This window comes from Zootoca vivipara, chromosome 14, assembly GCF_963506605.1.
Source record: "Zootoca vivipara chromosome 14, rZooViv1.1, whole genome shotgun sequence".
Taxonomy (NCBI): domain Eukaryota; kingdom Metazoa; phylum Chordata; class Lepidosauria; order Squamata; family Lacertidae; genus Zootoca; species Zootoca vivipara.
The window spans coordinates 37,071,134-37,098,653 of record NC_083289.1 but is presented as its reverse complement, the minus strand read 5'-3'; the positions used below and the strand labels follow the sequence as shown (position 1 = coordinate 37,098,653).

The following is a 27,520-nucleotide window of genomic DNA, read 5'->3' as shown; positions in this document are numbered from 1 at the left end:
ACTAAGAATTTATCAGCTGATAAGGGAAGACAACAAATATATGAAATAGAGATTATGGATTAAATCCATCTAAGTCGGGGGGGGGGACCTGACCATTGGCCATGCTAGCTAGGGCTGATGGGTGTTGGGGTCTAATGACATCTGAAGGGTGACAGGCTCACCACCCAATATCTAAGTCATGAGTTTGTCTTAGTTTAATTTAACCCTGCATGTTTATACAGTAAATTCTCCCAGGATACATTTGGTTGATCCCTTAACCCATTTTATTGGTTATTTTATTGGCTTTTAAAATTAAAATTAATTAAAATACAGTTTTCTTATTTATATACTGCCTTTCTGTCAATGCATTCAAGGCAATTTACAATATACTTTACCAAAACTAAAAAATATGACAGGCATCATAGAACAGTTACCTCAGGCTGATTATTTTTTTTGGGGGGGGGTGTCCTTGGTGGGTGGGTGGGTGGTGGCATAGACACCCCTGGCTTTTCCTCAGCGCACACTGATCTAAATGTTTTTTTCAGAGCGGATCATCCAGATACAACATATGGGAGCCCCTCCCAACATATCCTTCCAATAAAATCTTTAGATCTTCACATGCATTGAAAATGCTAATTCTGCTGATCTGTCCGATGGCTTAGAAAAACTTTTTGATCAAATTAGAAGAGACTGAAAGTACCATATAAAGAAATGCAAGTATTCTTGAACAACCTTAACACTAAAGTGAGCATTACATGGGACTTACCAGTAGGTCACATTCACACCACACATTGTAAGCACTATGACACCAATTTAAACTGGCATGGCTTCCCCCAAATAATTCTGGGAGCTGTAGTTTGTTAAGCATTCTGAGAGTTGTTAGGACATCCTATTCCCCTTCACAGAGCTAAAATTCTCAGAGAGAAGAGGGATTGATTGTTAAACCACTCTGGAAATTGGAGGTCTGGGAGGGTGAAAGGGGTCTCCTACCAATTCTCACCACCTTAACAAACTACAGCTCCAAGAATTATTTGGGGGAAGCCATAATTGTTTAAACAATGTCAAAGTCCTTACATATATAGAGTGACTGTGGCCTTAGTTCATAGGAACCAACTCCTAGGGGTTCCTTCAGCCCCTCCCAATAAAATATTTGAGAGGGCTGTCCCCCCCCCCAAGTTGACGGGTATTGCCATTCAAATTGTGTGCATGTGCCATGTCATGTGATCGATTCTGTGGGGCAAAGCATAATATTTTATTCCAATTGGCACCCCTGCTTTAGTTTCTTGTGTCCTGTCTATGCAATGCATAAATGCAGTGGGAAAATCTTGGTAAGCAAACATCACAGTGTTGGAGACTAACACTGTCAAACCAGCTAGTCATTAAATCATCTAGTTACTCAGAGCTCATCTCCAGCAAGTTTCCTGTTACAGGCCACACACACAGCTCCACTGCTTATCTCTGTCCCCAACTTACAGTGTCACTACCCTTCCCAATCCTCTGATTTCATCAGCTCTACCGGTTGAGATCCTGGAGTTGTCATGCTGGATGTCTCTGAAATCTAACTTGCGGTAGAACACATGCCTTAAAACATTTCCAATCTTTTTAGGGCAGTTATTCTATTGTTTAGTCTGAACCCAGTACTTGCACTGGAGCCTGTTCTTGGTTTTGGAGGCCAAGCCTCCAAAGATCCTGTCAGGAATGGAAAACTTTTGTTATTCTGGGCTGCAACTCAGCCAGCATTTTCCAAGTTCAGGAAAGCAGTGATGTGGTTACACAGATTTAGCCACAGAGTCTCAATGGTTTTCCTCTTTGGATGTGCATCAAGATCCTTTAGTGGACCACACTGCCTGATATAATCAGTCACTATCTGGAATTCCAGGCAGGTGCCAGGAAACATGTGCTTGCTTGTGCATAATGTATAAAACAAAAGAATGAGAGAAGAGACAAGCATACTGAAAAAGCTGGAAATCTGATAATTCAGCACACAATGAAACCTTGAATGGGACGGGGCTGTGTGGAAAGGTAGTGGGACTAATTTGAAGTGCCTCTTACACAAGGACAGATGGGGTGAACTAAGGATTGAGACAGAACAGGGAAGAAAGGTGCTACTTACCCTGACAAGAAAAGCAAAAGAAACCAATTGAGAATACACCACACATGCAACAAGTTCAGAGCACTGTCAGACTTGTTCCATGCTTTCCCCAATTCTTTATTTCCTATACAGTACAAGCATGATGAGGCTCTTTTGAGTTATGATGTCATGGAAAGTTAATGATCACACTGGATTTTACTGTTTTTGCTCATGGGTAGGCCTGGGCGATGTATCAATACATCACCCAGGACTAGCATGAGGTGCAGATCACAATGGCAACTTTATGTGGCGGTATATTGCAGGTGAAACAGGTTGCTCCCGAGTCCCTCTGCTACCAGCGCCACTTTTCAACATCGGGTCACCTGTAGCAGAGGGACTCAGGAGGAGGAGCAGTTTCACTTGTGATATACTGCCGGGCAAGGCCACCATCGCTCTGTCCATCATACCGCAGAGGAAGGAGCAAGCTGTATCGCTGAGCCAATACAGCTTGTTCCTCCCTCAGTCTTTAAACAATTCCTGCCCCCCAGCTGAGTGAGCCCTGATGCCTTGTGCATGAGCTGGAGATATGAAAAATTTCCACCCCCAGCTGAGCTGTGCAAAGAAGCTCCAAGGTCCCTCACATTCGCATGCGAGTTGCAGGGACACTGGGGCTCGCTTAGCTGCGGGGTGAGAGCAGTCTACTAAGAAGTCTGAAATATTATTCCACCCAAGACAGGTGTGCAACATGTTTCCCACTGTGGAGGTTCCCTGCCAGGTGCAACAACCCAGCCAAATGGGCAAAGTCATAATTACCTTAGCAAGAAAAGTAAACATACAGAGAACTGGATATGACAAATTATCCCATAAACTACAAATCCTTTTGACAAGACATATGAGAAGTATCTCCCATTAAACTATCCAACTCATGGATTCATACTCCCACTTCCTCTCATACCTTTTGTTTTTGTAAAACTGTATGTAATGTTGTTTTAACAGGCCTTTTCTGCAGCTCCCTGCTTGTGGAATGCTTTCCCCAGGGAAGTTTTCTTGGTGTCTTTATTATATATATATTTAGGCACTAGGCAAAAATGTTCCTCTTCAACCAGGCCTTTGGCCTCTGCTTGACTAACATCCTATATCCTTTTAGATGTGTTTGTGGGAGGGGGTGGGGAAGGGTGGTTATTGTTTGGTTTTTATTATGAATTTTGTGTTTCTACCTTGTATTTTTTATGTTGTGAACCACCCTGACATCTATGGATGAAGAGTGGTATCCAAATTTAATGGTGATGATGATGATGATGATGATACGTAAAAGGTTTTCCCGAAGCTGAATCTAATGAAGCTGATTGTTGGAAGATTGAGGACAGATAAAAGGAAGTACTTCATGTATAAGTTAAACTATGGAACAGGGTCGGCCCTACGGCAAGGCTGGGTGGCACAGGGCGCCGGGGGGGGGCGTGCTGCTGAGCCCGCAGCAGCCGCGCTGTGCCCGCTAGACAGCCGTGCTGAGAAACGTGGGGGGGGGGGCGGCGCTGGAGGGATCTTCGCACCATGGTGCCAGATATGCTTAAGACAGCCCTGCTATGGAACACACTGCCCAAGGAGGCAGTGATGGCCACAAACTTAAATGGCTTTAAAGGAGGATTGGACAAATTCATGGAGAAGGCTATAAGGGGGTGTATTATATTTTCTGTTGTTGTTATGTTGTTTTTTGTGCTTTATGTTGCAAACCACCCTGTGATGTTTGGGTGAAGGGTGGTATATAAATTTAATAGCATGAATAAGTAAGTAAGTGGTTAGATAAATACTAGCCATGGTGGTTATTGTCTGTCTTCATGGTCAGAGGCAGAAATGCTTCTGAATAAGTTTCTGAAAACTGCAGAACAGGGTAGTGCTCTTGTGCTCAAGGCCTTTTAAAAATAGTCACTGTTTGTAAAAATCTTTGCAATAACAGCTTTAGATTTAGATCTTTTCCCACCAAGAACAAACAGAAAAACATAAACCAGTCCAGTTCCAATGTAACAAATTGTTTCATGTCTTTGATAAAACTGCTGGCTAAGATATTGGGCATTCACTACAATGTAGTATAATTAAATAGAGTTTCACAATTTAATCAAAGAAGAAAAATAAGCAAGACATCCACCTAACCCCCTTCCATACTTAAAAATATATATTTGGTTGTAAACTCCAGTGAGTACGGTCCAGTACCCACAATCCCAGAATAAGACACAGTCACTTTCTGTTGGCCTTTCAATGGAATTCAGTGTTACAACTGGTGTGGCTGATTGGTAGTAGGAATGTGTCAGTGTAAGGAGTTAATGCACTGTCACATAGGTGGACTGTATATACTAAAGAGCATGCCAAATTAGCTACTAAACTTGAGATTTCCCTAATTTCTACACTGGTTTTCAGGAAAAGCTGGCAGAAGTAAATTATGCTGGAATTTACCACTGGCTTACTGCTAAAAAGTCTGGTGGATATGCCCTATCATTGTAAGGTTTTGACTTGAAGGACAATATTTTAGTATTAAATTAATAGTGGGAGACACAGCAGTACTTTATTGCAGTTTACTCTGTAACGCTTGGACAGACAGTGCGGCCAGTTTGGAAGTCAAGTGTAATTACTCCTGCCCTCTTGGGCAAAAAACAGTGGGGTGCCCTTTCTACATGCCAAGGAGCATAAGAGAGCAGAAGCTTAATCCTTGCTGCAGTGGACTTGTGATTACAGAAGCAAAATATTGTACTGGTCAAAATGGAGTAGAAGTAGGCTACTGCTGTTTTAAATGATATGTTCAAATGTACACATTGAGCTATTATAAAAACTGCTATAATACATAGGAATCAGTGAAACATGGAGGCCATTTTTACTCTTTCCTTATGTTTCAACTTCAAATGAGTGCTAAAAAGTTTGCCAGAAATTTCATTCCTCTAAGGATTCAAAATGAGCAAAAATATCTCTGCAATGCAAGCCAGCTCCATGTGTCCTCTCTTGAAGTTCCTTTAGACAATGTGTGCGGGGGTTGGTTTTGTTTTGTTTTGTTTTTTTGGTAACTGCAAATTTAAATGATGTTTGTACTATTACAACAGTTTCGGAAGTCCACTGAGAAGGTAACCAAAAGTAAAATGCAGCTTACTGAAATATGTTCTTCTCCTCAGTAAATCTCAATAGTAAGAGAAATGTTGGGTTTCCAGAACTCTGCCAAATGTGAAAGCCCTATTATGAAAGGCACCAGGCACCCTCAGGATAAGAAGGGAAGGAGGGGAGAGAAATCCTTGACCCCAAAGAACAACTGCCTGTGTGTGGCATTCATTCATCATCCCATCCTCTCTTCTTCATTATGTCCATAGCTTGAACCTCTGTTTTCTTTCCACGGCTAAGGAATGCCATAGAGGTAGAGAGACTAGAAGGGGATTTGTGATGCAATAAAAACATTCCTGCCTGTAAAGCATGAAACCCCAAAAGTTTATAGGAAACCACTGTCTTCGGATGTCTGCATATCTTCAGGCATCCTGGGAGCTGTAGTTGAAAGAAACCGAGAAAAGCAAGGGGCAGATAATGATAGTTTCTGGATGAGCGCTGTGTGACTATTGGCTCCCACATGAAAGCTCAAAAACTGGGATGCTGAGCATGTTTCTGCAGCCAATTGAGAGGCAAGCTCCCTGGCGTCTAGGTCACAAGAGGCATCTAGAGAAGAGCCTTCATGGAAAAGAGGGAGGGAGTTACAAGCTCCCACTCTTTTTTCTTGATTTTCTGGGAAGTTTTTTCAAGCCTGAAGAAATGTGTGGAGAACCCATTCTACTTAAGGGGAATTTCAGTCTTCTTGTACATAGGATTTAACAGTGCAAACCCACAAATTTACTATAAATTTCAAATTATTATTACTATTATTAAGTAAATTTCTGTACTGTCCTTTATCTGAGGATTAGAGGGCGGTTTACAATATAAAAATGCAAAAATACACAAAATAGAAACAACCCCTTGAACATAGAAACAACCCCTTGAATACCGCCCCCACCCCCATTTAAAAGGCCATTGATTGCTTAAGTAGCCAATGGCTTGGGAGAAGACAAATGTTTTTGCCTGGCACCTAAATATGTGTAATGAAGGGACCAATCAAGCCTCCCTGGGGAGAGTATTCCACAAATGGGGAGCCACGACATTAAAAAAGCCCATTCTTCTGTTGCCACCCTCAGGGCCTCTCATGGAGGAAGCACACAAAAATGGGCCTCACATTATAATTGCAGGTTCTGGGTTGATGCATATGAGGAGAGGTGATCCTTGAGTTATTGCAGTCCTGGAACATTTAAGGCTTTATTATTCAAAAGCAGTACTTTGAATTGGGCCCAGAAATTAATTAGCAGCCAGTGCATTTGGGCCAGTATTGGTGTTATATTATATAATCTTGCCCCTGTGAACAACCTGGCCACTGAATTCTGCACCAATTTTCAGAGGCAGCCCCATATATTGCAGTAACCTAGAGGTTACCAGAGCATATCCCTGTCCAGATAGGGGCATAGCTGGGCCACCAGCTGAAGGCACTCCATGCCACCTGAGCCTCAATCAACAGCAATGGATCCAGAAGTATTCCCAAACTATGTACCTGCTCCTTCAGAGGGAGTGTAACCCCATCAAAAGCAGGCCACCTCCCATCGATCTAGTCTAGGAAACCACCCACTAACAGTGCCTCAGTCTTATTTGGATTGAGCTTCAGTTTATTGGCTCCTATCCAGTCTATAACGAAGCCAAGACATTGGTCCAGCATATCCACTGCCTCACCTGCAGATGTAAAGGAGAAGCATAGCTGTGTGTCATCAGCATATTGCTGACAAGGTACTCACAAACTCTGGATGAACCCAGTTAGAGGTTTCAGGTAGATGTTAAACAGCATGGAGGATAAAATCAAACCCTTAGGAACCCCACATTGAAGGTTCCATGGGGCCAAAGAGCACTCCCCAAGTATCACCCTGTGGAAACTGTCAACTAACTCAGACAGCCACTCCAGAAGGTCAATGATATTGAAAGTTGCTGGGAGGTTGAGGAAAATTAACAAAGACACATTTCCTCTGTCTCTATCCTGACAGAGGCCATCACAGGGCAACCCAAGCAGTTTCTGGTCAAAAACAGGGTTTAAATTCCAACTGAAATGGATCTAGAAAATCAGTTTCCTCCAAGAGTGCTTGGATCTGGTCTGTGTCTACCTACTCCAGAATCTTACCCAAGAAGAGATCAGCAACTGGCTGGTAACTACTTAGTTTTATCAAATCCTGAGGAAATTTCTTGAGGAGTGTGTTTACCACTGACTCCTTCAAGTAGGCAGGAGCGACAACCCTCTATCGCAATGAGGAATTAATCACCTCCTTGGCCCAGCCAGCTGTCCCCTCCCTGCTAGTTTTTATCAGCCAAGAAGAGCAAGGGTCCAAACACCTTGGCCACATCCTCGAGCCTTGCTAACTGAAACTCATCCAACATAACAGGGCTAGCCAGTGCATTGAACACCCCTTGAGATTCCCTTGCTGTAACAGTGGAGTCAAGATACCAGTGGATGCAAGTAATTTAATCCTTAAAATGCTTTGCAAACAAGTCACAGTGAACTATCCTCAGTTCTATCACTTTTTTCGGACCAGACTATAAAAAGCCCCACACGACCCACAGAAGCTCCACTGGATGGCACAATGAGGATGCAATGGAAGCAGCAAAATATGTCTTTGCTGCCTTCACATCAACTAGTTGGGCTAGATGTTGAGCTCTCACCAGTGTTTGATTGCTTTCGACTGGAGTTTTCCTCTACACATGTTGAAGCTGTTTCCCAACTTGCTTCCTGGCGTTAAGCTCTGGAGTAAACAAAGTAGCCAAACGGGCTGTAAGAGGCTGCCATTACTGAATAAGGACAAAGGGTCCACTAAACCCTGACTGTCAGTTATCACTTGGTGTGCTGGTAGTAGGGCATGGCTCAGTAGGCACTGTGCAGCAATTAGGCTGGTGAATTGCCAGTAGAATCCCGCAAAGGCAGATATCATCACTGTCCATTCCAGGTACTATCCATTAATTGTGCATTTACATGGTACTTCCTGAGTTGTATCTGTCTCTGCTTTCCCCAACAGACACTTGGGGTGGCATCTACTCACTGGTCACAGCCACACATCTTACCGCCTACCACAGATGTAAGGTGTATTCATACCAGCTGTTTCCCCAAACGTACATCCAGTGTTTGTAACACTGACTCAAATGCTGAAATTTTGCACATGTGGACTGCAAATGCAGTGGAAAATGTTCCATTGGTACACGGTGCACATTTTTTCCATTGCTTAATTTTTCCATGGATTTTTTAATTTTATTTTTAGAAATGTTTTGTTTCCTAAAATTAATTAGTAACACAATGACTGAATAAAACAGGAGCCAAATTGTGCAACTGAAATGGAAACTAAACTAGTCTAAAATCAAAGTTGTAATTACTCTCATTCACAAAGCTGACTATGCCTAGGAAGAACATGTACTTAAGTACAACGCTTTTGAGGCCTCCTAAATTAGTATGTTAACAGTTTCAGTGCCTTCATCTCTCCCCTCCCCTGCCAACTTTAAAATTGTAAATGAAATCTATACTACTGAGTTATGTCTGAAAATATTTACAAGTATTCTTATAAACATAATTTCCAAGCAAAGTTATAAATTGATTTGGACTTAACATTTAAACCACATTAAGAATATTATGTGAGAATCCCAGTGAGAAATTTTATTTTCTTGGGTTCCATGATCACTGCTGATGGTGACAGCAGTCACGAAATTAAAAGACGCCTGTTTCTTCAGAGAAAAGCAATGGCAAACCTAGACAGCATCTTAAAAAGCAGAGACATCACCTTGCCAACAAAGGTCCGTATAGTTAAAGCTATGGTTTTCCCAGTAGTGATGTATGGAAGTGAGAGCTGGACCATAAAGAAGGATGATCGCTGAAGAATTGATGCTTTTGAATTTTGGTGCTGGAGGAGACTCTTGAGAGTCCCATGGACTGCTAGAAGATCAAACCTATCCATTCTGAAGGAAATCAGCCCTGAGTGCTCACTAGAAGGACAGATCCTGAAGCTGAGGCTCCAATACTTTGGCCACCTCACGAGAAGAGAAGACTCCATGGAAAATACCCTGATGTTGGGAAAGACTGAGGGCACAAGGAGAAGGGGACGACAGAGGACGAGATGGTTGGACAGTGTTCTTGAAGCTATAAACATGAGTCTGACCAAACTGCGGGAGGCAGTGCAAGACAGGAGTGCCTGGTGTGCTCTGGTCCATGGGGTCACGAAGAGTCGGACACGACTAAACAACTAAACAACAACAACAACAACAAGAATACTATACATCCTCACCAGATATTTCAGTTCTTTTGACTATTGGGGAAAATTGAGGTATTTATATAGCACTTAAAATTAAGACAGCATTTTTCTCTAGCTTTGTTAACTAAAAAAAAGGCAAACTTGCTAAATCAGATTTCAATCAAAAAGGGGAAATTTGTTTCAAAATTTTCTGGTAAACCCGTTAATTCTAGGGGCAAGTAACCTACTGGGGAAACAACAGGTTGCCTCTTAATATCCTTAAAACAACTTTGAAAAAGAGACGTAATAAAGACACAGGATAAGCACCAAGAACTGCTAGTTCATTAGTTTGAAAATAAGTGAGTCCTAGTAAGTAAGAAGGGACACGGGTGGCGTTGTGGTCTAAACCACAGAGCCTAGGGCTTTCCGATCAAAAGGTCGGCAGTTTGAATCCCCATGACGGGGTGAGTTCCTGTTGCTCGGTCCCTGCTCCTGCCAACCTAGCAGTTCGAAAGCACATCAAAGTGCAAGTAGATAAATAGGTACCACTCCGGCGGGAAGGTAAACAGCGTTTCTGTGTGCTGCTCTCTAGCCACATGACCCGGAAGCTGTCTGCAGACAAATGCCAGCTCCCTCGGCCTATAGAGCGAGATGAGCATGCAACCCCAGAGTCGTCCGCGACTGGACCTAATGGTCAGGGGTGCCTTTACCTTTAGTAAGTATGGATTGTACACATTCCCTTCTGTCAAAGCGAATCTTACAAAAATGCAATGAAGTCCCATGTGCCTACTCAGAAACATCCCCCACTGAGTTCAATGGTACTGACTCCCAGATCAGTGAATAGAGTACTTGAGACTGGGAAAGTGGGTTTAAAGTATACCCCGGTTTTTGCCATAGGAGAAGCTGAAGCAAAAAAAATGGGGTAGTTAACAAGGATTTAGCAAAAGTAAAAAGCAAGGAGATGAGAAGATCAAAGAAGTCAGAAGAAAAACCATTGAGGAAATCATGCAGAATTTGAAGAGCAATGTACTGCAGTGACTGGGATAAATAGCCAGCTCAACAGGCTTATATGAATCACAGACACTTGGTACTGTATGTGACTCAAGCCAAACAAAGTGACCTCCCAACCAGTCTCTTTTCATCAAGGGCCTACGGTTCAATTCACATTCTGAAAATGTACTGTGGTTCTGATGGAGCCACACACATGCACAACCCCTGGGCAATATTTGTATGCCTGCAAAAGCATAGTGAAGAAACGTGATGACACATATATGACGTATGGCACTGCATGGGTAACTCAAGATTACATGGTATGGTATTTTTGCTCCTGTGGATCTAAGTAAGGCCTTTGAGGCTAGAGCAAGACTCAAAAATCAAATGTTTACCATTGACAGATAAATGGAGCAGTTTCTGGAAAGAATTTAAACTATGTAGAAAAACCAACAACATGTAACTATTCAAACTGGCAACATTTTTTGTTGTTGCTTGCAGTCTCGAGACTCACGTTAACAGTACAATACCCATACCACTAAAGAAAATTATACCTAAATAAAGACTTCACAAAAACAATACTGAAAGAATGGCAATATCTTACACAATCTTCGACTGCTCTAAGATTAACTTTAGCTCATTGTAGCTGGCTCATATACCTTATATTACACCAGGATTTGTGTTTTCAAGTATAAGAGGCAGCCAGAATCCTAGCTTAATACTGGTACACCCCCCCCCCCCGCTTGCCCTTGCTTGTGTAACATCTTGCCTGATAAAGAGTTCTGGAGAACTTATCATCATATTACAGATTTTGAATGAACCCCAAGTGTCAGCTGGTTCACTTGTCTGCACTGCAGGAATCTCAACTAAAGCATCCATGACAGATGGACATCCAACCTCTCCTATTCAACTTTTTAAATAAATTTTCATGAGGTCTTTCTGGTGATTGGTTTTTGGGAAGGATGTTTTGGAACAATATATGTACAATTGTTATTTGGCATGGAGGAGTTGCCTTTTAGCCCTATATCTGTCTAGTTTATCTTTCCAATAGCAACAAAATGCTGTGCTTTGGGTAAGGAAGTTGCTAATATACATCTCTTAAATATTAATTAGCTTTGTGGGAAGTTGTGAAAACAGGAATTCTTACAGTGAATTTTTGTGTGTGGCTCCAGATGGAGGACATTCTTCTAACAGTGATGACACCTCCCCCTGGTGGTGAAAGGCAGGGTCCTACAGTCTTCTGCCTCCTCTCCAGGGGTAGAAGCCATCCTCCTCACCATACAAGATTAGAAATGACCCTCCCCCATCCCCAAATGAACTCATTCAAACATGCAACCAACATAAAAAACCACACATGAGAATAGGAAGGAAAGGATGCTCCAGGCCAAGAAAAAGCAATTGCCAATCAAGATGTACCAATACAAAAAGTGCAATACCCCCAGCCCCCCACCCATATACCCAGCAGAGGAAGGAGAAGTAGGTGGAATGTACTCCATCCAGATACACAAACAAGAATTCACAGTAAGAATACTCTCCTTTCCAGACAGATACAGACGTATCAGAGCAGTACCTTGAAAATCTGAGTGGGCTTCCACGGAAAAGAAAGTGTCCACCTTGTAATGCCAGACAAAGCCGTGGCCAGAAACCCAGGTGATCACCCTACAAAATCTCAAGCACTGGGAGCCTCCCTGGCAAGTCTCCAAAGCAGCCACTCCCCACAAATAGTGGGGTAGGAAAGCTGAAAATAATGCCAATCCTAGCTTAATTTTGGTATTTCACATCTGGCAAACCAATGAACCCCTTGGGTTTCAGATAGGGTTGCCATATCTTGAAGAGCAAAAAAAGAGGACAGCCTGAGCTGCTGCCAGCCCGAGCCAGGGTAAGAGGTGTGCAGGGGCCACTGCACCTGCATGCCTCTTTCCCAGGTTGGGCTGGCAGCAGCCACGGCATGCAGAGCAGCCCAATCCTGATGCACCTGAGCCGCTAAAAACAAACAGACACCCAGACCAAAAAAACCAGACATTTCCTTTAAAACATAAAAATTCATCCGGATGGACATGTTGGCACCCCAAAAGAGGACATGTCTGGATTTCTCCGGACATATGGCTACCCTAGTTTCAGATAGTACATGGGTAGACAAGTCTAAGAAGCCCAGGACACAAATTTTCACAGCCCTCTAGTGGCTATGATGGCTCATTTACCAGAAGTAATGTATTTCCGGCGTATAAGACGACCCTCAACTTTTCCAGTTAAAATATAGAGTTTGGGATACACTCGCCGTATAAGAAACACAACCTGGCGTATAAGATGACCCCCCGACTTTTGAGAAGATTTTCCTGGGTTAAAAAGTAGTCTTATACGCAGGAATAACTCTATTTTGACAAAACTACGGTAAGCCAACTGGTGTATACTGTGTTCTCACCTAGATCATTTATAGGTGGGACAAGCAAAAAAAACAACCCCATTCTACCCCGCCACATCCAGAAGCTGCTTCACAGAAATTTGCCCAGCTGGCCATAGTACAAGAAAAAACACTCACACCCTCTCTAGTCAGTCAAAATATCCCAGAAGGAATTAGAGAAGAAAGTAAAAAGTTAAAAAGTGGTGAGATAAATACAAAATGCAATCACTCAAACCAAACCAGAAACATACCCACAATTACAGTAAAAAGAGAAATGGGAGGAGATGAGGAAGGAAAAAAGGCAGAGAACTTTAAAAACGCTGCCAAAGTGGAAAGCCTCCCCGAGAGCTTATCAGGCCCAAACCTTTACTGACCACAGATAGGGTTAAACCGGTGAGGGAGATGGCTCCACCCCTTGAAGAGGAAGCAGTAGACTGCATAGAACCACCAGGGGGAGGTGTCATCCCTATCAGAAATGTGCTGCATCTGAATCCAGCAAAATATTTTTTTCCATGAATATCATAGGGGGACCTACCTTACAGTGAACATCTTTATACATCAACAATAGGTATTGTTGTGACGTGGGGTTTGTGATTTCAGCTCTCTTGACAAAACATGCTGGAGACAGTTCTCTAGTAACAGCTCTTTATTAAAGTGAACAAGACTGAAGACTGAGGAGAGGAAAGCTACATTTATAGGGACAGGGGACTAGCTAGGAAGGGATACATTTTGGAGGGAACAATATCAAGCAATCACAGTGCTGCCTTTTGGAGGAAACCAATAAGACAGAGGATCCAAATACAGCAGCTTAAATGAACCAATAGTAGCTGTACCCTCTGGAACCAAAAGGCAGTTACTTTATCCTAATGCAAATATAGACAATAATAATACAGATATAAAATCCTTTGACTCAATACACAACACCCCTCCCCCCCTAGTGAGCACAGCAGACGTAATCCCTCAGGTACTGTGGGGTCCTACAACTTCTACCTGATCTCCTGACAACAGGTGTTGCAGGTTCTGGATTGGGTGTTACCTGTGGTGGAGGGGCTGCTATAGGGGTTTCATCAGGAACAGATGGAGTCCCAGACATCTCAGGGTCCCCGACCTGTACCTCGTCATCATGAGGACTAGCAGACCCTGGTTCATTTGCTGAAGCCCCTGGTGACTGTACCTCTGGACCATTTTCACTCTGGTCTTGCAGCTGTGCGTCATTAGCCAGGGATGAATTATCTGACTCCTCCCTGCTGAGCGCCCGGCGCCTCAGCTGATCTATATGTCTCTTCCAAACTTGCCCATTTTCCAAGGTCACATAATAGGACACAGGTCCACTAGCCCGGGTGATCACACCGGCCACCCACCGCGGACCTCGTGAATAGTTCCTCACCCAGACCAGATCTTCAGGGGCGAGATACCTTGTTGTGTCAGTCTCAGCCTGGGGGGTTGCTCTTGAATTACGGTTTGGCATTTTATCTGGGTGGACATAATCCAGCACCGTTACCAGTCTTCTACCTAAGAGCAGCTCGGCTGGCGACTTGCCCGTCGCAGTACACGGCGTCGCATGCTGCAAAAATAACATTCGCGCAATGCGAGCCGACCAGTTACCCTCCATTAAGCGCGCAATGGATTCTTTGGCTGTTCTTACCATGCGCTCAGCCTGCCCATTGGAGGATGGGTGAAAGGGCGCGGATGTGACCCCTCTTATAAAGTTATCAGCCAAGAATGCCCTGAATTCTTGGGATACAAAAGCTGCCCCATTATCTGATACAATGGTCTCAGGTAACCCGTGGGTAGCAAACAGCTGCCTCAACACCTTGATTACGGCAGCTGATGCCATGCTAGGGACCATCGCCACTTCTAACCATTTGGAATATGCATCAACGATAACCAAAAAAACCTTCCCTTGGAATGGCCCAGCAAAATCTATGTGCAGCCGGCTCCAGGGAGTCCTGGACTGCTCCCACCAGTGGACTGGTGCTCTGGCCACTTCTGGCCGCACCTCTTGGCATGCCTTGCATGTTCGTACCCATTGTTCTATGTTCTGGTCCATTCCAGGCCACCACACATAACATCGGGCTAGCGACTTCATCCTGACCATTCCCGGGTGTCCCATGTGAAGCGTCTCAAGAACCCTGTTTCTCAGTGGTGCTGGGATTATCACCCTATCTCCCCATAGGAGACAACCCTTATGCATGGACAATTCGTGCTGCCTTGTCGCATAAGGCCTGAATTTTTCTTCATGCGGACCACCTGGCCACCCCCTCCCCACCCAAGTGAGCACACGGGAGAGAACAGCATCTTTCCTAGTTTTCTCAGCTATATCCGTAGCTGTTACAGGAGCCCCCGGAAGTGTTTCTAGCATCATAATGTGCTCCGCCGGAGCAGGATCCTCATTGCTCCCGCCAGGAAGGGGCAATCGACTCAGCGCATCAGCATGGCACAACTGTTTCCCCGGCACATGGGTCAAGGTGTACTGGAACCCATTCAGGAATATTGACCAACGCAACATTCTGGGGGAGAGAATTTGTGGCGTTTGTTTGTTTGGGTTGAACAACCCTAACAGTGGTTTGTGGTCCGTTTCAATGGAGAAATGGCGACCGTACAAATAATCATAGAACCTTTTGATTCCGGACACAATAGCCAGTGCCTCTTTATCAATTTGAGCATAGTTGCGCTCTGTGGGCGACAACGTACGGGAATAGAAAGAGATGGGCTTTTCCGACCCATCCGGTTCCCTATGACTCAGCACAGCCCCCAGACCGTATTGAGAGGCATCACATGCCAGGACCAGCGGCTTTGACTCATCATAATGAGCAAGGACGCTCCTGCTACTCAGCATTCCTCGCAAGGAGTCAAAAGCCTTCTGCTACTCCCGCCCCCATCGCCACACATTCTTTTTCTGCAATAGTCTATGTAATGGTTCAGCTACCGAAGCTTTCTGGGGTAAGAACGAATGATAAAAGTTAATAAGTCCCAGGAATGACTGCAACTCCGTCTTGTTCTGTGGTCGTGGTGCCTCGATGATGGCCTTAATCTTAGCATCTGTGGGGTGGATGCCTGATGCATCAATTTTAAACCCCAAGAAATCCACAGTTGGCACCCCAAAACTGCATTTTTCTTTTTTCAGTTGCAACCCCACCTCCTTGAACTTGAGCAACACTGCACGGACACACGCAACCAGTTCCTGTGGGTCTTTTCCAGCAATCAAAACATCATCAAAAAATGGCAAGACCCCCGGCAGACCTCTTAACAGGCGTTCCATGAGCCCTTGAAAAATCCCTGGGGCCACACAAACTCCGAACTGTAATCTGTTAACTCTGAACGCCCCTTTATGTGTGACAATAGTCTGTGCTTCCGCTGATTGTGGGGTTACTGGCAGCTGTTGGTAAGCTTGTGCCAGGTCAATTTTGGCGAACACCTTGCCCCCAGCCAGTTTAGCCAACAGATGTGATACGACTGGAATGGGGTATGAGTTTCCCCTGAGTGCCTTATTGATAGTACATTTGTAATCTGCACATATCCTGACTTCCCCATTTGCTTTAAGGGGTGTGACGATTGGAGTCTCCCACTTAGCAGAGTCCACGGGTGAGAGAACTCCCTGCTTGACCAATTTATCCAGCTCTGCCTCGATCTTGGGTTGCAGTGCAAATGGCACTCGCCTTGGTTTGAGTCGGATTGGAGCCACCCCGGGGTCCAACTCGAAGTCAACTGGGGGCCCTTTATAACAACCCAGTTTTCCATTAAAGAGACCAGCAAATTCCTTGCATAATACCTCACTCATCTCAGGGCAGGTTTGGATTGAATTAAGCCCTGAGATACTCAGTCCCAGGGCAGGGAACCAGTCAGTGCCCAGGAGACTGGGGCGACTGCCCTTCGCAATCACCAGTTTGAGTACAGCCTGTTTGTCCCGGAACTGTACTCTCACGGCACACATTCCCATAACATGGATGCGGCCTGCTGAGTACGACTGCAAGGTTGCCGGAAAGGGCTCCAGAGGGGGCAACTTACCCCTGGGGAAGAATGTCTTCGCGGTCTGGTCCGACACGATGGTGAATGCGGATCCGGAGTCCACCTCCATGTCGCACTGCTGACCCTCAATCTTCACCTTGACGTGTGCCTTGCCTTGCGCTGGAAACTGCACGTCCCTCCCGTTGATCTCCGTTACGTAGTGGCAGTCCTTTAGAAAACGAGTTGCTGTGGGCGGTCTGCGATGCTCCAGTCTAGGTGCTCCTGTCGCTCCCGACGCCGCCGATCTACAGACCCTGGCGATGTGACCCGTCTTTCCGCACGTCCGGCAGATAGCATCCCTGAAACGACAACTCTTCCTTTCATGGTTTCCGCCACAACCTGGGCAACTGCCTCGGCGATCTCTGTGCACTGTGCAGGCCTGACGCACCGACTCGACCCCACGGACTGGGCTCTGGCTCGGAGTAGCCTCTAGCTCGTCCATGGCATGCGCAACTTCTATCTGTGGCTTAGTGGCCTTGCGACTGGCATCAAGCTCCTCTCTTTCATAATTCTCCGTGGCGGTGGCCTCCTTCAAGGCTGAAGCAAGGGTAACCTCTTCTTTAGCCACGATGCGTCTTCTGGCTTTCTTGCTGCTCAGACCACCAATAAACCGATCCAGGAGAGTCTCTTCCAGATTTTGGAAGCCACAGTGCTGAGCGAGCTTCCGGAGTTCAGCCAGAAATGCGGATACAGACTCCCCAGCATGCTGCTGCCTCTTATGGAACTCCATCCGCCGGGCCATCTTGGTCTCAGTAGGCGCCAAGTGGCTTGTTAGGCAGGCAAGAATATCTTGGAGAGATGTCTCACTCAGCTTCGCTGGAGCAAGTAATGCCTTGGCTAGCTTGAAGGTCTCGGGCCCACAGTAGCTCAGGAATGTGGCCCTTCTTTTGCTGGCATCGGTGATCCCTTGAGCCACTGCGAAGAACTCGAAGCGTTCGACGTAGTCTTCCCAGGTGTGGGGCTCTGGTGGCTGGAAGGGCTCCAATACCCTTGGACTCTCCATTGTCCTAGCGGGCAGGGTCGTCTTCTCAGCTGGCCAGTGAGTCTTGTTCTCAGCTGCAATCCGGACTCTGAGGCAGGGTTGTGTTTAACCGCTCCTCAGCATTCCGGATCCCACCTTCGTCGCCAGTTGTTGTGACGTGGGGTTTGTGATTTCAGCTCTCTTGACAAAACATGCTGGAGACAGTTCTCTAGTAACAGCTCTTTATTAAAGTGAACAAGACTGAAGACTGAGGAGAGGAAAGCTACATTTATAGGGACAGGGGACTAGCTAGGAAGGGATACATTTTGGAGGGAACAATATCAAGCAATCACAGTGCTGCCTTTTGGAGGAAACCAATAAGACAGAGGATCCAAATACAGCAGCTTAAATGAACCAATAGTAGCTGTACCCTCTGGAACCAAAAGGCAGTTACTTTATCCTAATGCAAATATAGACAATAATAATACAGATATAAAATCCTTTGACTCAATACACAACAGGTATCTCCTCCATGCTCAAGACTTTAGTGAACATAATCCATTAAAATGTTGTGTTACCCCCTCCCCCTACTTCTTTGCACTCACCAGTTCTTCCCTGATACGCCATTCTTAACACAGGGATTCTCAGCAAACAGAAAAGAACAGAGTGAGGCTTTGTGGCCAATTTAGCTAGTTGGTTAGTTAATTAAAGGTAGCAAGTCCACTAGCATGCACACATTATTGCACATGTATGGGGCAGTATATAGGTTAATAACCCTTTAAGCATTATGGCAGCTGAGATTATTACTGCCTTGAGCAAGGGTTTTTCCAGCAACATTAATGGAAGAGAGATACTGTAATGAGATATTGGATCAATAGCACTTTGATGCCTGCTTTTTAATGCATTTTATCTGAATGACAGGCATTTTCTGGATAAAGGGGCTGTGCTATACATGCAAACATCTGCATCACTATTTTTAATATATAGCATTTTGATTCTTTACCATCTTTATCGTGTCACTACTCTTGCTCTGTATTCAACACAGCCTTTTTTGTGTACCTAATGCTATTTGAAAGTCTGCAGATTCCCTTAGCAACATGACTTGGCCTAGGCGCCTTACCTATTTTATGTCACTATGTCAAGAGTTTCCGTTTTTATTTGGTATGTGAAACCTTAACAATAAAGAATAACTGCAGGGCTGAAGTGTTGTCTGTGGAATTTTATGAAGGGGCATTATTAAGATAATGTAGCTAGATTGGGCCTCAATAAAATCTCCTATGCTGAAGACTTATCTAAATCTAAGTCTTCTTAACAGACAGGATTTTTTTAACGTGTCATATACACATAGTAGGTGGAATTCAACATTGTACTGTGTGGATGTTCCATCTGCAGAAATATTTCAGCTTGCTAGACAGAACAACACCCCCCCTCTCCTCCCCCTTGCACTGTTTGCAGAGTGCACTGAAGCAGAGAGTGAGGAAGCCCCATTGCAGGGCTTCCACTGACAAGGCTTTTCAGGTGAATCTTGCCCCCAGTGAAATGCATGTTTCTTAATAAATGAGTTTAACATTAAAAATGAGTTTATTAGATGGGTACATGCCCAAATGACAAGATTGTTCACAACAACTTACCATGTGTATATCAAAATAAAATAAATGTTGGTCAATATATAATGTCTTAAGTAAACCTTATATTATGCTGTATCCTACTGTGTGGGGGAAAAAGGACTGCTCTGCTGCAGAAGTGCTACTTGCTACTTAGAACTCTAATTTCTGAAAGACTTTTGGTTTGTAACAGCCTTGCAATTTATACCAGGGGTCAGCAAACTTTTTCAGCAGGGGACCGGTCCACTGTGGGGGGCCGGGCTATATTTTTTTTAAAAAAATACAACAAATTCCTATGCCCCACAAATAACCCAGAGATGCATTTTAAATAAAAGTATCTGAAGAAGTGTGCATGCACACGAAAGCTCATACCAAAATATAAACTTAGTTGGTCTTTAAGGTGCTACTGAAGGAATTTTTAAATAAAAGGACACATTCTACTCATGCAAAAACATGCTGAAGACCACCCGTGGGCTGGATTTAGAAGGCGATTGAGCCACATCTGGTCCCCGGGCCTTAGTTTGGGGAACCCTGATTTATACATATGAAAATGCATGGTTAAACTAGATATGACATGGAGAGCCAAGTGTCTTTTCCCTGGTGTTTTTGTCTGGTGTGTGTTAAATGTGTTAAATGAGAAGGAGCAATTAAAGGCTGCATTTGGGGGCAGCAGTGTTTGTGAGAGCTTAACACTTTCACCTTCTTCCATTTGTTTGCTGAAATTGCTTTCCGCAATGCCACTTTTCTCCTTGGGAGTAAAAAGATATGGGTGTTGCATCTTTTCCCTATTGGTGACAAAGCAACTGTCGGTGTGATTTTATTTATTTCTCTTTTAGCAGACAAATAGCAGAAGGGGAAAGGATCAAGCATCACACCCACTGATCAATCACTTGGCAAAAATTCCACTTCCATCAGGGGAAAGACAGTGAATATGTTGCATCTACTATGGCCGTAAGGAACTTGTTTTGTGAGGTCAAGTCTAAAGTAAAATCAACTCCCAAAAATACCGGTAGCTGAAAATGGGTAGAGAAGAAGACTGGCAAATGTAATTTTGTAATTTTAAAAAAGGACAGAAGGGAAGCAAAGATTAAAGAGTATAAATTTCATACAAAAAATATTAAATTGCCAAATTACTTAGTGATACCGTGTTTCTCATATTATAAGTCATGTCTTATATTAATTTTTTCTTCAAAAAAACACGACATGGCTTATTTTTGAGGGATGTCTTATTTTTTAATAAAGTGCACGCTTTTTGACTTTTTTTAATAAAGTCAAGCCCAGCAAACAGCACCCGCCGATCTTTGGTGACAGGCGGGGGTGGGGGGAGAGCGGAGAACGATCTCCGCTCCCCCCCACCCCCGCCTGTCTCACAGGACAGGTCCGAAGATCGGCGGGCGCTGTTTGCCGGGCTTGTCAAGCCCAGCAAGGAGCGCCCGCCGATCTTCGGTGACAGGCGGGGATGGGGGGAGAGCGGAGAACGATCTCCGCTTCTCCCCCACCCCCGCCTGTCACACAGCACAGGTCGGCGGGCGCTGTTTGCCGGGCTTGTCAAGCCCAGCTAGGAGCGCCCGCCGATCTTCGGTGACAGGCGGGGATGGGGGGAGAGCGGAGAACGATCTCCGCTTCTCCCCCACCCCCGCCTGTCACACAGCACAGGGCCGAAGATCGGCGGGCGCTGTTTCCCGGGCTTGTCAAGCCCAGCAAGGAGCGCCCGCCGATCTTCGGCTCTGTCCCCCTATGCGCGACGGCTCGGGGAAGCAGGCAGGGAGCTCCTGCTGGGTCCCGCGCCTTCGCCTCTCGCTCGGTCGGGGCTACACGACATGGCTTATTTTCGGGGTATGTCTTATTTTTCACCAACCCTTAGAAATCCTGTCATGGCTTATTTTTTGGGGATGCCTTAAAATATGAGAAACACGGTAGTTAAATCTCCTGTAGAGCACCTCTGAGCACCCTCCAGACTCTCTTAGCCTCTCTCAGCAGGAGACTGGAAGGTTGGAACCTGTCAAGACGGATACTCTAAATTAGGAATCAAAACATTCCATCTTGCTCAGCAGAATTATAAATTCAAAGTGAGTCCTTGTCTAAGACAGCCAGTGGTCTAAGCAAGACGACGACGACAACTCCTCAAGAGTCCAAAATATACTTGGAACTTGTTTTCAGGTACTTTACACATTGCTTTAAAATTTCCATCTGACCACTCTACAGACCAGCTGTTTTATTGTGAAACCAAAAAACAGCTGATACTGACTGTCAGACATTAATTAATTCAGATGCGAATAGTGGGCTGCTTAAGGAAGGTTGAAGAGAAATGCCCGTTTATCTTTTAAAGGGCTTTGTGCTGTTTGTTTCCATCATTCACTTTGATTATCATATAATTTTTATCCATGCATCATTATTACTTATTTGTAAAATTCTAACAGTGTCCATGGTGGCATTTTAATTATGTAGAACAACGTAAAATTCACACAATAAAAATCTAACCATTCTTTTCTACCACAAACCTACATTTCTTGAAAGTTCCTATCAAGGTTGTTAGGAAGAACAAGGAAGATACCAAAATCAGTTTACATCTTATCTTTTGCTTGTTATGGCCACCCTATCAAAGTTCATGACACCACTTAATGTGACAGTTAGCAATAAATGAGCATCACTTGAGGACAAATTCATTTGGAGGAGTAAAACACAAAATGGCTGGGGTAACACCCACAGCCCAAACCGGACGGAACATATTTCATACTCTACCCATTTTTATTATGCCCAGGTCCATATAGAACCCTCAGTCTAGCATGAGTTTTCATTAGTAATAACCATCAGGAAACACAGGTGAAGGAAAGTTCCTTTCATATTTTATTTATTTTTTCTCCAATATGTATCTTAAATTTCTCTGGGAGTTGCTGCCTACCTGCAAAGTATTATAATTATGGATTCTGAACACCCACATCTCATCGGAATTCTCCATTAGCCATAAGAAAAGGCACAAAGACTTTGTTGAGTTTCACCAAAGCTTCAGCCAGGATAGCAAACACAAGATTTTCCTCCTTTGCTTGGATTTCAGTCAAATATCCAGCTTCTACTATGAAAGAGACCAGGTATGTGTTTTAACTGTTTCACTTAGCCAATTAAAAAACAAAATCCTCCCAAAGAAGCCACAGGGTGGTATAATGCCATAATCGTAATATCCAAAGTTTATAAAGTACCATGCCAGTAATTCCCAACCGGTGCCTGAGCAGAGGGCATATAACTTAGCAACTGTGACTTCAGATCATTTTACTTCGATTGCAGAGATATCCAGATAAAATTCCACTGGTACACTTGCTTTTGTAAAAAGTCTTTTGGTAACTAGCTTTCCAACCCATTTGATGACAAAGGCCACATTCATATCAAACATTTAAAGTACTATGTTCCATGTACTGGCTGGATGCAGAAAAGGGGGGGACCTGCTGGTGAACCCCCAAGGAAATAAGGCTCAGAGCCAGGGGATTGCTGGTGGGATGACAATGAGTGGTCAAAGGGAGAAAAGGGAGCAGACTGGGAGGAGGAGGTGTCAGAAACTAAAGATGCAACAGGGTTTAGTGAGCAGGAAGAGGCTGTGGCTAAGAGCAGTCCAGAATCAGAGGCAGAAGAAGAGGGGGGGCGAAGAGGCAGAGATCCGGCAGGCTGCTGAAAAAGCCAGGAGGTCTCCTGTGATCAGCTCCCCTCCCCCCCCAGTCTCCTAGGACCCAAAGGACTATAAAGAGGGCAGAGCAGAGACAGACATGTCAACAGAGTCTCAGGTTGCTTGGGAAATACCCAGGGGAGGTGTAGGTGTAGGCAATTGTGGCAAGGTGGGGACCTTCAGTCCTCATAACTGCCTCATTGGGGGCAACATCTACCCGGAAGAGTTGCTGTGCTCATGAGGCAAGGCCTCCTGACCTGTTTGTTTCTTTGAATAAAAAGTTAACTTTATTGACGCCATGTCAGTTATTATTGACCTGCTCCTGGTACCCACCCCTGACACTATGATACCACTTTAAGTAGTCATGGCTTTTCCCAAAGAAACCCAGAGACTCTGGTTTGTTATGGGCACTGAGAGTTGCTAGGAAATCTCCCTTGCCCACTCAGAGCTACAATTCCCAGAGTTCCCTGGAATAAGGGACTGACTGTTAAACCACTATGAGAACTGTAGCTCTTTGAAGGGAACAGAGGTCTCCCAACTACCCTCAGCACCCTTAAAAAACTACTGTCCCTGGGATACTTTGAACAGAACCATGACTAGTTAAAGTAGTGTAACGGTGCTTTAAATCTATGGTGTGAATGTGGCCAAGATGTATGTCTAGGTACCACACTGGAAGAATCATTTCTTTTGACCCCCTAGACATGGAAGGGCTTTGATATGTAAAAACTCAGTGCACCCCAAAAATGGTAATAAATCTTTATTTGCATTGCTTCACCCTGAGCTATTCTTCACAAAATTCTTTTTGCAAAGGCAGGCTTCTCAAAAGAAGAATTGTATATTGTAATGCCAGGTGAGTCTATAGTGAATGTCCACACGGTCACTGTTTATATGTACCAGGGCTGGCTCTAAGGCAAGGCTGGGTGGTGCTGGGCGCCAGGCCACCGGGGGGGGGGTGCTGCGCGCTGCGCCCGCCAGCAACAGTGGGAAACGGGGGGCGCGCCGGAGCGATCTTCGCACCATGGCGCCCGGGCGCCTGATATGCTTAAGACAGCCCTGATATGTACTCTGCTTATCTGGTTCTTGCTGTCTCAGAAGGCAACAGAAATAGTTGATCCACTCATTAAAAAGTCCTGTATGCCTTCTAGGATAGGGAATTCTGATTCCTCTTCTGCTCCCTTCTTTTTGTATGTTGAAAAAAGCAGACTGACAAATCAATTTGCCAATACAGGGAGCTACGGCAGGTATGGCAAATGGACAGCTGCTGTTACTAGTGCCAACAATCATACCCATCGGCCCTTAGCCTCTAGATCGCATGATTGCAGACAAATACTCAGTGCTCTATGCTCAGCAAATTAGATGGCCTCCAGCATTCTGACAGTGGGATTTAATTTGCTGTCCTACTTTCTTCTGTCCCAATCAAGGAGGAGTGCTAGAATAAATTAATGGATTATGCCAAAATGGCAAAACTTACTGAAACAATAAGAATCCAAGAAGAAAGAAAGTTCATCAAGGAATGGGGAAAATTTGTAGAATACCTAAAAAGTTTATGTATACATTTAAGTTCATTAGCAGGATTGACATAAAACAAGCAGTTAAATGTAATAGTAAAGAAAAATCAGGGAGTAACTAACAAATGGAATAATATAGGAAATGAAGTATTAAAAATTAAAATTATAAGAAACCACAAAAGGGGTGGAGGGAAGTAAAAACATATAAGTTTATTGAGAAGTTATTCAATTTGTATTTTTAAAAAAATAAAATTGAAAATTAAAATTTATTTAAAAATAGACCCATTATCTTCCCAGACCTAGTTTGAAACACAAACAGCCACACCACACTAGCTCTCATTTAATGTTATCACTTCACATTTGAGCTTACACAAGGTGATACGAGAGTTCTATCTCTGGTGTTTTATCTGTCATGGACAACAGTGTAGTGGCAAATTCAGCCATGCCTTCTCACAGCCCTGTCCCACTTCTAAGATTATACATTAATATTTAAAATTATACAACAATAATAATTAAGGATGCATCACAATGATCAATGCAAATCTTCATGTGCTGACTTTCAGAGAGATCTACTATCTTCAGTGCAGGTTCATGGGCAAATGATTTTGAGTGCTCCAATGCCTTATTTCAGAGTGACTCAAGTTGTGTATTCCTTAAAGTTCCATTGTAAATAACAGAACTTGCATACCAGCTGAAGCACTTTGTGCTTTCATTGTCCCTAAATACTCAGCTTTGGAACATACAGAACAACTCCACAGGGTTCTTTCCATGCACTATCTCCAGACTAACCCTAGGAACCTATCCTCAATGGCTGACACAACTCCTTTCACTCTGATTGGCTTCAATCAGAAACAAAGGATAAGAAATCTCCCCTTTCATGCTGATTGGGTGGCTCTACTATGCTGGATACAGGGACCCTGCTGGGACTGCTGCACTACACAGCTTGTCATAGCCCATTTATACATGCAAGTCACCACCCCACGCTCTAATTGAATGATGAGCATGCATGTGCGAACCAGGCCACAGGGATTAGACTCAACCCTTTCTAGAGATTGCCTTGGAACAACTCAGATGCAGAAACCTCTAGTAGCCCATGCTTACAGCTTGGGAAAGACCAAATAAATATATTAAAAGAACATAAATAAAGTTGCTTAAGATGGTTGTTTGCCTCCCCTCAATATGGGACCCTCTCCCCCGCCCTCCCCCTGCACTCACACCCTTTCTGTTTAACTTGGCGTGGAAGAGCTGGATAATTTGTTTCCATTGCAATGAAGTCCTAATTAACTGGAATAAACTTTTTACACTAAGTGTGTTTGTTTAATAAACTGGCCCTTTCAGAGCCTTACCGAGAGCTGATTGATGAATTTGAGGGGAGTGGAAACACGCAGAGTGCTTGGACATTAAAGCTGCTGTGTCTGCAGAGGCTAGCCCTAAAAAAGCTCCCTCTGTGTTTGTGAAATCCAAAATGACACATCAGATGTCTGGCTGGAGATGTGGACTTCAGCTTCACTGTTATGTACAAATATTTAGAATTTTACTTTCTTCTCTCTCCCACCACCTATTGCCTACCCTCAAGAACTTTTTTGGGATTTATTTTGTACAATTCGACACTGGTGCTGCCATGTGGTCCCTTTGACTTCCTGCAGCTTTCTTTGCTTGAGTGCTATATTGTACAAACCAGGTATTTGCCTGTAGCTGGATGGTGTCAGAGACAACTCTATATACCTAGCTTCTTCAGGAAGAAGCACGTGTATATTCTACTCCTAAAATATCACATTTCTGTGATAAAAATATTCCAAGAAATATTTTGCTCTAGAGGAAATATGTTGTAAAATATGCAATTTACAAAATATATACTGGAGTTTCCCCCAAAATTGTGGCTCTTTTTTCAAATAGGAAAAAAGAGAGATACTAGCAGGTGAAAAGAAAATCTATGAAGTAGAAGAAATGGCAGAGGGCAGGGGGAAAAAGTGATGAGAGGAGTAATGACAAGCTGTGAATGGTACCAAAATTTGATCTTAAGGGCTGAAAAACTAGCAACCCACACTAGGTTTTTCAGCCTTTTGGTAACTGCTGGTTCTTATTTTCCAAGTGGTCTAAAAACTAGATGTAAAGTTGAAATACGAACGGATTCTCTGTAGCCAAACTCTGCAATGGGTTCCAAGTTTTTCCCTGCACAATGAATGTATAAACACGAAGACTGTGCAGATCTTTGAGAGTAGTTATCTCATGGCTGGATTATGGAGAAAGCTAGAGAGTTCCAGAAAAACGTCTACTTCTGCTTCATTGACTATGCAAAAGCCTTTGACTGTGTCGACCACAGCAAACTATGGCAAGTTCTTAAAGAAATGGGAGTGTCTGATCACCTCATCTGTCTCCTGAGAAATCTCTATGTGGGACAAGAAGCTACAGTTAGAACTGGATATGGAACAACTGAGTGGTTCAAAATTGGAAAAGGAGTACGACAAGGTTGTATATTGTCTCCCTGCTTATTTAACTTATATGCAGAATTCATCATGCGAAAGGCTGGACTAGATGAATCCCAAGCCGGAATTAAGATTGACGGAAGAAATATCAACAACCTCAGATATGCAGATGACACAACCTTGATGGCAGAAAGCGAGGAGGAATTAAAGAACCTTTTAATGAGGGTGAAAGAGGAGAGCGCAAAATGTGGTCTGAAGCTCAACATCAAAAAAACCAAGATCATGGCCACTGGTCCCATCACCTCCTGGCAAATAGAAGGGGAAGAAATGGAGGCAGTGAGAGATTTCACCTTCTTGGGCTCCTTGATCACTGCAGATGGTGACAGCAGTCATGAAATTAAAAGACGCCTGCTTCTTGGGAGAAAAGCAATGACAAACCTAGACAGCATCTTAAAAAGCAGAGACATCACCTTGCCGACAAAGGTCCGTATAGTTAAAGCTATGGTTTTCCCAGTAGTGATGTATGGAAGTGAGAGCTGGACCATAAAGAAGGCTGATCGTCGAAGAATTGATGCTTTTGAATTGTGGTGCTGGAGGAGACTCTTGAGAGTCCCAT

The 27,520-nt window shown here is 44.0% G+C and overlaps 2 protein-coding genes across 7 annotated transcripts in view; both read right to left on the bottom strand.

Moving 5' to 3' along the window:
• LOC118092933 (ankyrin repeat and fibronectin type-III domain-containing protein 1) overlaps positions 1–27,520 on the bottom strand; it is a 381,090-nt gene that overhangs the window by 117,143 nt on the left and 236,427 nt on the right. The gene's annotated exons all lie outside the window — the stretch shown is intronic.
• Positions 10,221–15,581, bottom strand: LOC132593165 (uncharacterized protein K02A2.6-like). The gene is made up of 2 exons (XM_060282502.1): positions 13,942–15,581; positions 10,221–10,254 (listed from the first exon to the last, which is right to left on the bottom strand). Exons 1-2 carry the CDS (start codon positions 15,579–15,581, stop codon positions 10,221–10,223), a joined length of 1,674 nt encoding a protein of 557 aa, XP_060138485.1.